The sequence below is a fragment of the Australozyma saopauloensis genome, chromosome 5, assembly GCF_035610405.1.
Source record: "Australozyma saopauloensis chromosome 5, complete sequence".
Taxonomy (NCBI): Eukaryota; Fungi; Ascomycota; class Pichiomycetes; order Serinales; family Metschnikowiaceae; genus Australozyma; species Australozyma saopauloensis.
In genome coordinates this window covers 147,392-161,679 of record NC_086135.1, presented here as the reverse complement: position 1 = coordinate 161,679, position 14,288 = coordinate 147,392, and the positions used below count along the sequence as shown (strand labels likewise).

At 41.9% G+C, this 14,288-nt stretch overlaps 6 protein-coding genes across 6 annotated transcripts; 5 read left to right on the top strand and 1 right to left on the bottom strand.

Moving 5' to 3' along the window:
• Positions 1-950: 950 nt before the first annotated feature.
• On the top strand, positions 951-2,948 carry PUMCH_003960 (uncharacterized protein; the record flags this gene model as incomplete). The annotated part of the gene is made up of 1 exon (XM_063022913.1): positions 951-2,948. The coding sequence occupies one exon, from the start codon at positions 951-953 to the stop codon at positions 2,946-2,948; it is 1,998 nt and encodes a 665-aa protein (XP_062878983.1).
• Positions 2,949-3,076: 128 nt separating this feature from the next.
• PUMCH_003959 (uncharacterized protein) lies at positions 3,077-4,801 on the top strand (the record flags this gene model as incomplete). Its single annotated transcript, XM_063022912.1, has 1 exon — positions 3,077-4,801. The coding sequence occupies one exon, from the start codon at positions 3,077-3,079 to the stop codon at positions 4,799-4,801; it is 1,725 nt and encodes a 574-aa protein (XP_062878982.1).
• Positions 4,802-4,969: 168 nt separating this feature from the next.
• On the top strand, positions 4,970-7,465 carry PUMCH_003958 (uncharacterized protein; the record flags this gene model as incomplete). Its single annotated transcript, XM_063022911.1, has 1 exon — positions 4,970-7,465. One exon carries the CDS (start codon positions 4,970-4,972, stop codon positions 7,463-7,465), a length of 2,496 nt encoding a protein of 831 aa, XP_062878981.1.
• Positions 7,466-7,538: 73 nt separating this feature from the next.
• On the top strand, positions 7,539-8,849 carry PUMCH_003957 (uncharacterized protein; the record flags this gene model as incomplete). The annotated part of the gene is made up of 1 exon (XM_063022910.1): positions 7,539-8,849. The coding sequence occupies one exon, from the start codon at positions 7,539-7,541 to the stop codon at positions 8,847-8,849; it is 1,311 nt and encodes a 436-aa protein (XP_062878980.1).
• Positions 8,850-8,976: 127 nt separating this feature from the next.
• On the bottom strand, positions 8,977-11,139 carry PUMCH_003956 (uncharacterized protein; the record flags this gene model as incomplete). The annotated part of the gene is made up of 1 exon (XM_063022909.1): positions 8,977-11,139. One exon carries the CDS (start codon positions 11,137-11,139, stop codon positions 8,977-8,979), a length of 2,163 nt encoding a protein of 720 aa, XP_062878979.1.
• A 1,365-nt stretch (positions 11,140-12,504) lies between these two features.
• On the top strand, positions 12,505-14,046 carry PUMCH_003955 (uncharacterized protein; the record flags this gene model as incomplete). The annotated part of the gene is made up of 1 exon (XM_063022908.1): positions 12,505-14,046. One exon carries the CDS (start codon positions 12,505-12,507, stop codon positions 14,044-14,046), a length of 1,542 nt encoding a protein of 513 aa, XP_062878978.1.
• Between the last annotated feature and the right edge of the window lie 242 nt (positions 14,047-14,288).

The following is a 14,288-nucleotide window of genomic DNA, read 5'->3' as shown; positions in this document are numbered from 1 at the left end:
CAACACAATGATAATTGATCGACACATGGAAAGCTGTTGCAGCTAAAAAGGCTTCCTTTCCACGCTTATCTCAAAGTTTCGATTTTTTGTTTGTAAGAACTGTAGGTGATCGTGAACAGAAACCCAAGAGGCCAGATTATGAAGCATTTACATAATTACACTTTAGTGTTGTTTTTTTATACCCTTAACACTTTCTTATAAATGTGCGACCAACAGTTTCATGTTCACACCTCAAATCGGTTCCTCATTTACTCACGAACTGGCCACTTTTTGATAAAACATATTCTACAGAGGAACCGCATTAAAAAATCGGGGCCCGTGGACATTTTCAATTGACAACCTCTCCAATGAACAAAATTGAATTTCAGATAAGGAATTCATCATTTTCTGCCCGTTGGTCTACGCATTAGAGTGGTTTCAGAGTACACGGAGATAGGTGCAGAAACGAATCAAACAAGAAGACAGATCGGAAAAATAAAGTTCCTTTCAACTACTGAAATCCAACCGCGTCATATCACCAGATTTCGAAGTAGCTTCGAATCCAGTTGACTTGCACCAGAATAGTCTCAGAACCAAACAATTGATATGGAGCAAATTTATTCTTTTCCTCTCTCCAGTGTTTTACAGCAAATTTTTTAGCAAAGAACTTTTGAATTGCCACGGTATTTATTCTCACAAGATATGCATTGATTTGTTTCGCTGAGAACGTGGAAAACAACGTGCGCAATTCTAAAGAAAATAGCATATGATCCTATACAAAAGAGTATTGCGAGAAATTCCATCAAATTTGAGAAGATATTATCATAAAATGAACATATAATTTTCCCTTCTCTGCATATTTTATTGCACCCCAAGATGACATAATCCAGCCGCATGCACAATCCGGTATCTCCAATCCTCGGGGTTAAACAGTTCGCAGATAGCGAACTATCAGTATCTAACCAAGAACCATGAGTTTTTACATCGTCCCCACGATGCTGTATCAGCAACAGCAAAAGGTCAAGCAGAGTAAATCCAAGAAGAATCCAAGCCGCAGGTCGAGCAAAGGTTCTATTTCCATTACACCTGACACAACATCTAGGAGTTCCAAGTCACATTCAAGGGTTTCCTTTACGGAGCTAGATGAACACTCATTAGCAGAAGAGACAGAAGTTTTGAGTCAAAATGAGTCAATTGGAAATCCCGTTAGAGCAGAACACAGGTCAGAGAGTTTATCAGGTGGAATGATGAGTCTGCGTTCAGTTAAAAGTATACTCGACGAAAGCTCCGCGAAATCTGCACACCCAGGCTCTGAATACGAGAATCTGCTCGTCCATCCTCTAAATCCCTCAAAAACTGTTTACGATTTTGTGCCTTTTTTCGATCTTGAGCTACTTAATAGTGAGGAAGGCTTGACAGGAGTATTCTATAAGCCAAAATTCTTGAGTCTGCGATTTCAAGCCTTTTTAGAGAGTTTAAGTGATCATCAAGTGAGTGATCCCATTAATTTCGCGACCATAAGGTTTCATTCATTACGAAAGTTCATCAATCGTCACAAACCTTCCCTAACAGAAAGCTTCGACGACGAATCACTAGAAAACAGTGACCAGCACCATCATGAAGCACTTATATCTTTTGAACTACTCCGATGCCGTGATTTCCTAAGGAAGATTATCATTCAGGAGTTTGGTAGAGAAGATTGGTATCCTAGTGAAGAAATTATCCAAAGCAACGTCACAAACTACATCCGTTACCTCTTGATATTACCCCAGGCAACTGAGAATGAGATTGTGTCATTTGACGAAAATTTGAAACAGCACTATCGCTTTAAACGATTCTTCTCAGCTATGGCCATAAAATTGAATTCTTCCAGAAAGGGTGAATTCATGAATGAAATGTCTGTTGCAGATCAAAGTCAACAAGCGCTAATCACTGCAGCTATAAAGATCACAAATGAATTCAATCTTTTGGAATGCTACTTGTTTCACATCATGGTAAAATTGACGAACGGATTTTTAATCGACTACCGACTCACAAAATACCTCTACGGGTTGCACAAGCTCAACATCAAACTTGAGAAAAAAGAATCATTGAAAGTTCTTATATTTAATCGAAAGTACAGTCGGCAGTACTCTTGGTTCTTAGCGGTAACCCTCCCATTTTTGAGAATTATCGAAACAAATGTTTGCTGTGACCAATACTTAGCAGATGAAGGAGCTCTAAACCCCTCTATTCTTCCTGAAAAATATCAAGAAAGCTCTAAATATTTGAAATCTAGTGATGAAAAGCTCTGGAGAGAGTTTTTTAGCAAATTGAATCTTGGAACCTTCGAAGAGTTTGTTAACAAGACTAGCAAAGATTTAGCTTCCCTTCAGACTGAGGATGCGGCCTCTAATCAACCAAAGATGTCTCAATCAGAGCATAACAGACCAATTCTTAAGCCATGCAATTTCGAATACTACACAAAACCGCTTACTTTCTTAGCTTCTGAATCATTTCATGTTATCCAAAGCAGAGATCTCAGTTACCAGTTGACTACTCACAACTATAAAGTGGTTCTCCGTCAATTACATCGCCTACTTAAAATTGGTGGTATCTTAGAGCTACCATTGTTCCGCTCTGGTGATGCCTCAAATGGTTCAATTCCTCAAGGATCTGTCACAACATTTCCTAACCCGTCTACTTTTATGGGCTTAGAAATAAAGGACAACTTAAGTCTCATACCACAATTTCTCGAAGTGTTGCTTCAAGAGCTCAGCACTTTATTTGGACCTAAGAATATCAAGTTCTCCTCTTCTATGCTCAGTAACCATCAAAATGTGAACAATTTTTTAATTCATTGGACAGCTTTGTCTGTTTATGAGATGTTTGGCCAGATTGATAAGCTATGTGAGCAATTCAACAAATTTGAAGAGGAACATAAGGTTTGTTGCCACTACTACTTTTATATTCAAGCTGAAAAAGTCTAGAACGACATTTTTTCCTTAATTTCTGTAATTATCTTGACTCAATCGTGATACCTGCATGTAACAAACCTTAGATTTGACTCATAGAGGACCAGTGAATAGTTTTCCTACTACCAAAGTCTAGGAGACCAATGTCTGAAAAAGTTTATATCATTGACGTAGAAAGTGGAAACTTGCAATCACTCGCAAACGCCATTAAATACATCGGCAGCTATGAAGTAGTTTTCATTCGGGACAGAGAAGACTTCGAAAAGCACAATGATCAGATCACGAAACTTTTTTTCCCTGGAGTTGGTAATTTCGGCCATTTCGTTCACGAACTTTCCGCTCGCGGTTTAAATACTCACATCAAGAGTTACATTGACAGTGGAAGAGAAATAATGGGTATTTGTGTGGGTCTTCAATCCTTCATGAACTCCTCTGAAGAGAGCCCCAATGTTCCTGGCCTCGGGCTCCTTGATTTTGAATTGACCAAATTTGATAATCACGACTCATTGTACCAGTCGAAGGGACTCGTGAAAGCAGTTCCACACATTGGTTGGAACAGAAATGAGAAGATCTTTGATGGCCCAAGAGAGCTCTCGTCAACTGAGGCATTGTACAATACAAACACTGAAGATAGCTACTATTTTGTTCACTCTTACGCCGCTATTTTGAGCAATGACAATGTGAGGGCCAAGATTGAGAAAGCCAAGAAGGAAGGATGGTCCTTTGCCATAGCCAAGTACGGCTCTGAAGAATTTATTGCTTGTGCTTCCTACAAGAACTTATTTGCAACACAATTCCACCCCGAGAAGTCTGGCGAAGCTGGCCTTTCAATAATCAAGGCTTTTTTGGACGGAGAAAGACACTCGTCTCGTTCTCAGAGTCTGACAGCTAACTCCAGCGGCTTGACAAGACGTATCATCGCGTGTTTGGACGTTCGCTCCAATGACGCCGGCGACCTTGTTGTTACCAAAGGTGATCAATATGATGTACGTGAAAAGAGCGATGATGGAGCTAACGAGGTGAGAAATTTGGGAAAACCAGTTGAGTTGGCCACTAAATACTATAGGCAAGGTGCTGATGAGGTTACATTTCTCAATATCACTTCGTTTCGTGAATCTCCTATCAAGGACTTGCCAATGTTGGAAGTTTTGAGAAAGGCCGCCGAAAAAATTTTTGTACCCTTGACCGTGGGAGGAGGTATTAAAGATTTAGTGGACCCTGTATCTGGTGAACTTTACCCTGCTGTGACAGTTGCAGATTTATATTTCCGGTCAGGAGCAGATAAGGTCAGTATTGGCTCAGATGCTGTGCGCATTGCAGAAGAGTATTACGCATCAAATAAGAGCAAAAGCGGAAAGAGCGCTATTGAGGCTATTTCAGCAAGATTTGGTGTTCAAGCAGTCGTGATTTCCGTTGACCCAAAGAGAAAATACTTGAATGACCCTTCACAGACCAACATGGCTGTGATCGAGATTTCGGACCCCGAGAAATATGGTCCAAATGGTGAGAAGTTCTGCTACTACCAAGTCACTTCGCAAGGTGGCCGCAAAACTCATGAACTTGGCGCATTGGAGCTTTGTCAAGCCTGTGAGGCCTTGGGAGCCGGCGAGATTTTGCTCAATTCCATTGATCATGACGGAACGAATCAGGGTTTCAACTTCGAGCTCTTGAAACAGGTGAAAGGAGCGGTGTCCATACCTGTTATCGCAAGCTCTGGCGCTGGTGTTCCTTTGCACTTCAAAGATGTGTTTGAGTTGGACTGTGGAGTTGATGCTGCGTTGGGAGCAGGAATGTTCCACAGAGGTGACTATGACATTGCTTCTGTAAAAGATTATTTGAGAGAGAACTCCGATATTAATGTCAGATAGATTATAGACCAAATTTTAAGAACTATAGACTGCATATAAAATAGAAGCATTCTGTATCTAGGACAATGATCTCTATACTTAGAGTATTGATGCCATGCAAATCATTTGATGTTTAGCTGTCTGATATTCAATTGATACTATAGCTACTTTCACAATCATTTGGAAACCATGGCAGAACTAGAACCCATTCAAAGTCCTTCGGAGATGACGTATTGCTCACCATTAGCCTACCCTACGAAAAGATTGGACTCCTCAAGTGTGGAGAAACTTTCTAAGGGATTCAGCTCAGTCTCAATGGGTGATTATAAGAACGACAGCGATGCTAATGATTCATTCAGTCATAATGATGAAAACGAGGGCAATGAGAGCAGTATTAATCACGTCGTTGATTCCCACTGTATTTTGAACAGACCTATTTTAATGACCAAACTTTCTCACAAGACAAAGAAAAGAATCGAGTTAACAGCTGATGTAATTCAATTCAGCTTCTCGTATAAGCAAATATCAAAAGCCAAGTCTCACGAGTTTTCTATAGATGATGTACGTCATATAAGTGATAGAGAGGTGGCTCGCCATTACAGAGAAGAGCTCGGCCTATCACAAGAATGTGAGAGGAGGTGGATCTCGATTACTTATTTTGACCATGTCAAGCAAAAGCTTAAGTGTTTGCACTTGGTCGCAGATACAAGCCATGATCTCAAGAAACTCCTTTCCACAATTGAGGTATTCAAAAATCTTAAAGAGCTGCTACTTAAATCGTATCTCGTTGATGCTTCAGATTTAGATGAAGTGAGAAGAAATATCATCTCAGACAAATCGGTCTTTAATGACAAAAGTAAAAAGCAATTACTTCTATTTGACGATATTCTCAAATATTGCAAGCGACTCAATATAAATTTGAGTTCCAAAAGGCTTCAAGTCCTTTTCAATAATGCAAAGAGGCTGCATGACAATGGTCTCGACTTCGAAGAGTTCAAGGTCTTCGTCAAGTCACTCAGGTATCGAAGCGACTTAGCCACCATTTGGAAACATTTGACAGGCTCAAAGGGCCAACTCAATTTGGAGGGATTCAGTTCTTTTTTGAAAGATGTACAAGATGAGCATCTTTCGACAGATGAAGTGAGCAAAATTTTTCGGAAGTTCTGCAATACAAACGAGCTGACATGGACTTGCGAAGAATTTAACTTATTTCTCAATTCCAAGTACCTGTGCTATACAAAGGAGACATTCCGTAGAGAGGGTTATTATTCCCATCCTTTGAGTGAGTATTACATCTTATCCTCTCACAACACATATCTCACAGGCAGACAATTCGCAGGCGAATCATCTGTTAGTGGATACGTGAGAGCACTTCAAAGAGGCTGTAGATGTGTCGAAATCGATATCTGGAATAGTCCTGATGACAATATCGAGCCTATCGTGACTCATGGCCGCACATTTACCAAAGGTATCAAGCTTGCAGACGTTCTCTCAACCATAAAAAGATATGCTTTTCAAAGCTCCAACCTTCCGCTTATCTTAAGTTTAGAAATCCATTGTTCTAGCGCGGCCCAATTAAAGGCTGTGGAGATCTTGCAATCAACTTTCGGCGATACGCTTGTGACGAATGCCATCACGGGAGGAAATGTTTTACCGAGCCCCGAAGAGCTTCGAAATAAAGTTCTCGTTAAAGTCAAAAAAACGAGTAATCTCCCAAGTTCAATCGACGATAATGGGAGCTTCACCACAACGTCAACGACAGGCAATTCGTTTTCTGAGAGTGCCGAGTCATTCGTTGCGAGATCAACATCATCGAGCTCATCAACAAAAATGAGACGGAAGAAGGATAAACTGATTATGGAGGAGTTGAGTAATCTCGGTGTGTACTGTCAAGGCCTAAAATTCAGGAATTTTTCCTTACCAGAGTCCAAAACTTTCAATCACTGCTTTTCCTTAAATGAAAAAGCCTTAATTTCAATGGTGAAGGATCCCAGCAAGGCAGAGGCAGTAGATAAACACAATAGAAGGTTTCTCATGAGAACATATCCATCCAAATACCGATTGAGTTCATCCAATTTCATACCAACCCAGTTTTGGGCCCATGGTGTACAAATGGTCGCGACAAATTGGCAAACATTCGATGTTGGTCAACAAATAAATTTGGCTTTTTTCGACGGTGTGTCAGGGAATGGGTACATTCTTAAACCGTCTGATTTAAGGCGTCCAACTTTAAAGTCGACAATGAGAAGAGTCATACAGAGACACCAGAAAAAGTTGAAGTTTAGCATCAAGATTGTAAGCGCGCAACAATTACATCGGCCACATAATATTGACGCATTGAATCCCTTTGTGATTTTTGAAATTATGGGTGCCACTTCAATTGACTGGTCTAAGGACTCGTCGATCTCAAACACCAAAGTTGTAACAGGCAATGGGTACAACCCCATATGGAATGAAACATTTTCAGGAACTATTCACTACGACTGCGAAATTATTTTTGCAAGATTTGTTGTTTCGACTTCAGCCTCTCCAGTTGAACCTGATAGTCCAAAGGAGATTGGAACATCAATCATTAACATTTTCGACATAAAAAAAGGATTTAGATATTTGAAATTGAGAGATAGCTGTGGCGAACTGCTTTTAAATTCGACTTTACTTTTAAAGATCGAATTTGATACCGTTTGATACATGCAGGATTACATTATAGTATAGAGATGCGATGCGATGACTTCAGTTTACAATCCAAGATTAGCTAGCCATGGGAAAAGTAGTTAACGACGCTAGAAAAAAACAGCGCCACAATCCTTTAGACCGTGATATCACAACGTCTAACGGAACTTTCAAGAGCACCAAATCAAACGGGCATGGCAATGTTTCTGACAACGAACAAGAGGATGAGTACTTAGATGCAACCACATCCAGAAAGATTTTACAACTTGCAGCCGAGCAGCAAAATGAGATCGAATCTGATGAAATCAAACCAGCCACTAGCTTCAATCAAATAGTCAGCGAAGAAGTGGAGGAGACGCTTGAGAGTGATGAAGATGAGGAGAACTACTCAGATTTCGAGGGTCAATTCGAAGAAGAAGAGGAAGAAGAATACGAGGTCGAGGACCAAGACCTTGAGTTATTCGAAAAATATTTCAGCACCAATAACTCTGGTCTGAACTTCAATCTTGGAGACAAGATCATGTCCTTGATTCAAGAGAAGGAAGACATGAAGGCAAATCAAATCCTGAATCCAGGCGAAGATCAAACCGCTGTTCTCTTACCACCAAAGGTTATTGCCGCGTATCAAAAAATCGGGCAAATTCTTTCTACATACAAGCATGGTAAGCTTCCAAAGTTATTCAAAGTCTTGCCAACTTTGAAGAATTGGGAAGACGTTTTGTATGTCACAGATCCAGAGAGATGGACCCCTCATGCAACTTACGAAGCCACAAAGTTGTTTGTTTCGAACTTGCAAGCTAATGAGGCTCAACGTTTCGTAGAGAAGGTCCTTCTAGAGAAATTCAGAACCTCCATTGAGGATAGTGACAAGCACACTTTAGACTACCACATTTACAGAGCCATCAGAAAATCTTTATATAAGCCGGGTGCTTTCTTTAAAGGATTTCTTCTTCCATTGGTCGACAGCCACTGTACAGTCAGAGAAGCGACTATTGCCGCATCTGTTTTGGCAAAGGTGTCTGTTCCAGTATTGCATTCCTCTGTGGCCTTAACCCAGCTTGTCCAAAGAGATTTCAAGCCTGCTGCCACCGTATTCATCAGAGTTTTGATCGAAAAGAAGTATGCTCTACCCTACCAAACTCTAGATGAGCTTGTTTTCTATTTCATGAGATTCAGACAAGCTGCACAGGAAGAGCTCGGAGTTGAGGCTGATGAGATGCCTCCTTTACCTGTCGTCTGGCACAAGGCATTCTTGGCTTTTGCTCAAAGATACAAGAACGATATTACTGATGACCAAAGAGATTTCTTACTCGAAACTGTGAGACAAAGATTCCACCACGCTATTGGCCCAGAGATCCGTAGAGAACTTTTGTCTGGTAGTCCTAGATTGGAGGCATAACAAGACTGTCATTTACAACTATCTTAGATAATACATTTTGATTCGTGCGGTACAAAGTATGAGATTTGTGGAATTTGTTCCTCTTCTAAAAAATTTTTTGTAGTGAGACACATTGCTTTCATGTAATTTACAGTTGAGGAATCGAAAACGTAGCTGAGCCAGATCCTCTAGGAGCTCTTCCACTTGCTGACCGACTTGCTTCCAGTCCAAATGCCTCCAAGTTGTTGAGCGACACGTTTCGTGATGCGCTTGGTGAAGAGTTTGCAGAAGAGTTGTTGGATGATCCTTTCAAACTGAAAGAACTGGCACCACGAGTGAGGAACAGTCTGCTTCTAGAGTTTGATGGACTTTCTGCCGGAGATTTAGTCACTGATTCCTCAAATCTCTTGTTCACCTCTGTGAGATCAATATGAGAACCTGGTAATGGTGGTAGATAGGCAGGTGAAAGTGTATCCTCGACTCCTGCTCTCAAAGCTTCGTTGTAAGTCGGAATTTTGTTACTGACAGAGTCTACATTGAAATCTGATCCACTTCGGGAGAGGTGAACGGGGGATCCAACTCGAGGAGACATCAAGGCATTCATGTGTAGAGAACTTATGGATGGGGAAAGAGAAGCTCTAGATCTCGAGAAATAATCGCCATTTCTTGAGCTATCCCCTTCAATCTCAAACATGCCTCTCTGGGAGTTCGATCTTGCAACCTCTCCGGACTCTTGTTGCTGTCTTTGAACACTCAATTGTCTCAAGTTTTCTGTCAACTTAGCAGTGTCGATTGATGACATTGAGAATTGCAGGACCTCGCCAGTTGGTCGACTGTAAATCGATCTAGGAGTTGCTGCACCTGAGGTCATAGGCGATTCTATTGGCGATATGTCAGACCATAATCTATCATAAACATGTTGCTCATACACTGGAGGAGCGGCCAAACCGCTGAACGATGATACAGATCCAGGATTTGAGCGTAATCCCTCACCATTGTCCTGTGCCTCCTGTAGGTCAGTCATAGAAGCATTGTGCGAATCCGAGTGGAATAAAAATTCCTCTGCGTGAGGCTCTCCCGTTGCTTCTAATGATGCAACGTCATCGTCTTCATTGTCGACTGAGCCTGTGATTGTAACGAAGGGGGAAATGAATAGTTGTACAGGCAAAGACGCGCGGAGTTCAGAAACGTGCCCGTCTGGATTTATGAGGCCGATCACAAACTTGAGTTTGTGACGAACCTTCAAATGAGGCAGCACTTCGAGATCTTGAGTACATTTAGACAAACTCAACGGGACGCGCAAGAAATGGGTGAGCTCCCATTTGTCCATTTGGTAGCGAGGGTCATCCTCAGATGGTCTTGGAATATCTTTTTCACATACAACACGTTCTCCCAGATGTGGAGGTGGGAGATAGCCGATGTATCCGTATAGCTCCACCAAAGTCATTTTGATGTCACCAAGTCTCAAGCCCTTCAAAAGCGGAACAAGCATTATACTGACGGGAGTGCCGGAGCCGATAGCAATGGCTTTAGAAGGCACACTCAATGAATACTCCACCTTGTTTGGCCATGTGTTGTCAACAGCCATCGTTTCGGACAATTCAACAGCGTCTGTGGTCATTGTTCTTACAACACGCACATGCTTTTTGACGATCATGATGTTGTGGAACTTACCGCGATCAATCGTGGATTCTAATTTGTAAGTAAGACTTGCGCCTGGCAATCCTTCGACAGACTCCGGCATGTCGCCGGGCAAAATGGCACTGAAAGGGATTTCGTAATTACCAGAGACCAAAATCTGAGCGTTTTTCCCGCTCAAGTTTGTTGAGGAGTTGTTGTTGGAGATAGTGTTCAAGGACGTGGACGACTTCGAGCGAAATGACAAGCCCAAGTTCTTCAATGATGTCGTGGAGCCCTTGAGTGAGCTCGATTTGCTCATGTGAAGCGAGTTGTGAGGCTTCGAGCCCATCGAAGAGGTCGCAGCGGCTGTGTTGTCCATTTCAGAGAGGTACTTTGCGAAGTCAGTGCTATCCCAGTAATGCTCAAACACCTTCTTATCCAAACGGGTGGGCCTCACGTTCTGCAGAGGCTTGGCATTTTCTCCATACCGTAGTCTGAGAGTGGCAAAGAGCCTGAGCGAGATTTTCTTGACAGAGATGGGTTCGGTGACAGAAAGAACAATTTTACCCTCGATGTAGGTGGAAGCGGCGCTTTGTTCATCACCTTTCAAGACGATGATGTCATGTTCTAAGTTTTTCAATCTGATGTCAAAGAGAGCAGTCAGCCTGCTGCTTGACTTGGGTTTCACCATTGCAGAGATGTCGTCGATGGCGATGAAAAGCAATTTCTCTGATATCGAGGATCCCGAAGACACAGGAACAGTACTGATAAACGCTGCACAAACGGCTCACATCGCGATTACAGTGCCGGCTGTATACAGGCGTGCACATCTTCGGAAAAACCCCTTGTACCCTAATTGATTTGGCACATATAAATAGGGGAGAAGATGTCGGTGTGCGAGAAGGGTGGTGAGACGAGATTATGGGTGGAGGGGGTTGAGGGAGACATTTGTAAGATTTTGGTCGATTTTTATCTTTCTTTCTTGGTAAACTATGTCCTTGCTAATTAAGCTTTTAGGTGTCGAGTGTCACCCAGAATAGTCTAAAAGGACAAAAAAAGGAAAAGAAATTTATGCAATTTTTTTGATAAAAAAACTTTTGTGTTTGAAAGATGTATTCAAAATTTCTGCGGGTTTTTTTTTTTATTGTCGAAGAAGCGTTTATGCGTCACTTACTGTAGCTATTGTAAGACTCGAGTAGAAGGAATACGAGAAGCAAAATAAGAACATTAAAGATGGAATTAGTATTCTTCAAACCAGAATTCGTCCATGAATATCCTCGCACATACAATCAATTAATTAGAAGTTGCCATAGTCAGCACTGAAACTCTTCAATTGGACAATACTACGGTTTAGTGAGGCAATCATCTTGATCTGCTTCGCCAATTACATTTGCGCTAGAAAAGTGCGCCTATTATTCTTCTTTAAGTACTATTCTAATCTGCACTATTCCATTTCTAGTACTTTGCAAGAACACGCACCTTCTTCGGACACAATCGAGACCAATCTGAGACAGCCAGCGGAGCGAACACAGAAACACAGATCAACGATATGCACAGCGACTGTGTTCCGAACCTTAATTCAGACTATTTATTTCGATTGAGAGAAAGCGGCTTACATTCGACTGCAAACCAGCCAGTTCCAGCCTCCCCCATGCACTCCAGCCCACACTGTAGGAAGGTGGCTGGTTGATCTACCCAATTCACTTGTCACTTTTGACAGCATGCCGTAGATTCGCTGCTGGAAGAAGGAGACATGGCTGGTTGTTCCTAGCTGTGTCTCAAGACTGACTGGACGTTTTGCTATAATCATTTAATACATATACTGTTGTTTCTCCCCGCTCGCTGGATTTTGAGTCTGACTCTTGTGGTTGGAAGTACATTGTCCATAATCCGTCAGCAGTTCCTTTGCTGAACCCGACCTCATCTCGTATCTGTTTGCTTTTTCTTTAATCATAGCATCGACTCTTGCTTTGTCAATTGAGTCCTCATAAGTTGCGTCATTGGCACCGTTCCTCGACCCCGAACAGAATATACAATTCTATGTCATATTCCGAACATGCTATATCAAAACCAATCTTCTCCAATTCGAACCAAGTCATCTCCGTACACTGGTTCTGAGTCCCGAAGATTCAAACGCAACAAGCCCGCTACCGATTACAGCGGCTATAATCTCGAGGGTGACTACTTCACCCTGTTCAAAACGAGCGCGCATAGGCCTTCTTTGAGTATATCTTCTTCATGCTCTCTGATCTCAAGTGCGTCGTCTGATGTGCCCGATCTCTCTGACTCGTGCTCAGTCACAGACACTTCGGACTATCCTATCACTCCAACAAAGCCATCCGTAGCAACTCTCCCAGGTCAAAATGGCATCCCGTTTGGTGATCACAAGTTTGTCTTCTCTGAAAACGATGTGTCTTTCCTGCAAGAGCTAGACAACTCGGCCTATGACTGTGTGTCTCCGATGCAGATTGATGTAGAGCCTGTGTCAGTATTCGATATACCTGAATTGGTCTATAAAATCATCTCGTTTGCAGATTTGCAGGCCTCCCTGTGTCTGGAAAGTGCTGTGAAGAAACCCAAGTACTCTCATGCTCAGTCTCAGAGCTCTAAACAGTCCAAACTGCCTAGTGTGCTCTCTACTTGTTTGCAGGTAAACAAACTATTCTATCAGGTCACCAAAGATATACTCACCGAACGTTTATGCTTCAAAAACCAGCATCTTTTTGAACGATTCGCCGAAACAAATAGTTCTGGTCTCAACAGTGCGAGACCATCGAGCTTAAAATTAAACAGTCTCTATCATGCAAAGCAGCATACGCTCAACACCATATCCGAAAGAATCGACTCCTCCCGCTTGAACACGCTTGAATTTTTTATGTGTCCAAAGTTGACACCCCCAATAGCATTTTTCAGTTCTAATTTAATATCCTTATCCGTCGCAGGTTCGAGGGTTGTTGACGATTCTTTGTTGAATAACATAGCACTTTGCTGCCCCAAATTGAAAGATCTTGATCTCAGGGCGTGTGACCTTATCACAGACTCTGGGATTTATGCGATTGCCTCAAACTGTAAGAACCTTGTCAAAGTCAATCTCGGAAGGAAGAGAAAAGGCCATCTCATTTCCGATAACAGTACTGCGCTTCTTGTTAGAAACAATCCCTACCTTGAAACTGTTGGCTTCGCTGGTTGCGCTATCACCGATGTGACCATTTGGGAGCTTGCGTTAAACTGCGGTAGATCTCTCCGCCGTTTATCCATTAATGGCTGCCACGGTGTTACCGATAGCTCGATCTCGAAAGTTTTTTCGCACAATTATGTTCCAGAGTTGTCGGTTTTCGAAATGAGAGACGTCCCCGGTATCAAAAACTACGCTCTGATTGTGAACTTCAAGAGACACCAAGCCCTTCGAGGTGTCATTATGTGGATAGAGTCCAGCGAGGAAACAGCGCTCCACCTAAAGGAATGCGAGCGCAAATTAGATCTGCTGATCCTGAAGCTGATCCGCAGGGATATCCACATGTGGGTCCACGAAGGAGACGACGACAAGTCTTACATTGAACTCTTACGCGAACGCGGAAAGTTGCGTTCCGATCGCTAAGAAATGAATCTTCAGTTTCGTCTATTATCATATAATTTTACGAGACATGCCACTCTTTTACAATACATCGCATTTGCATTCAACCTACCTTGAAGCACACATACATAACTAAAAGGAATACAAATAAAACACAAGAAAAAAAATGGCAAGAAGAGTATTAACCTCAATTCGCAAAAGTAAATTGAAATAGAAAACTCACTAATATTCGCGTTCTGGATGTGTTTTTAATATTTCCATTCTTG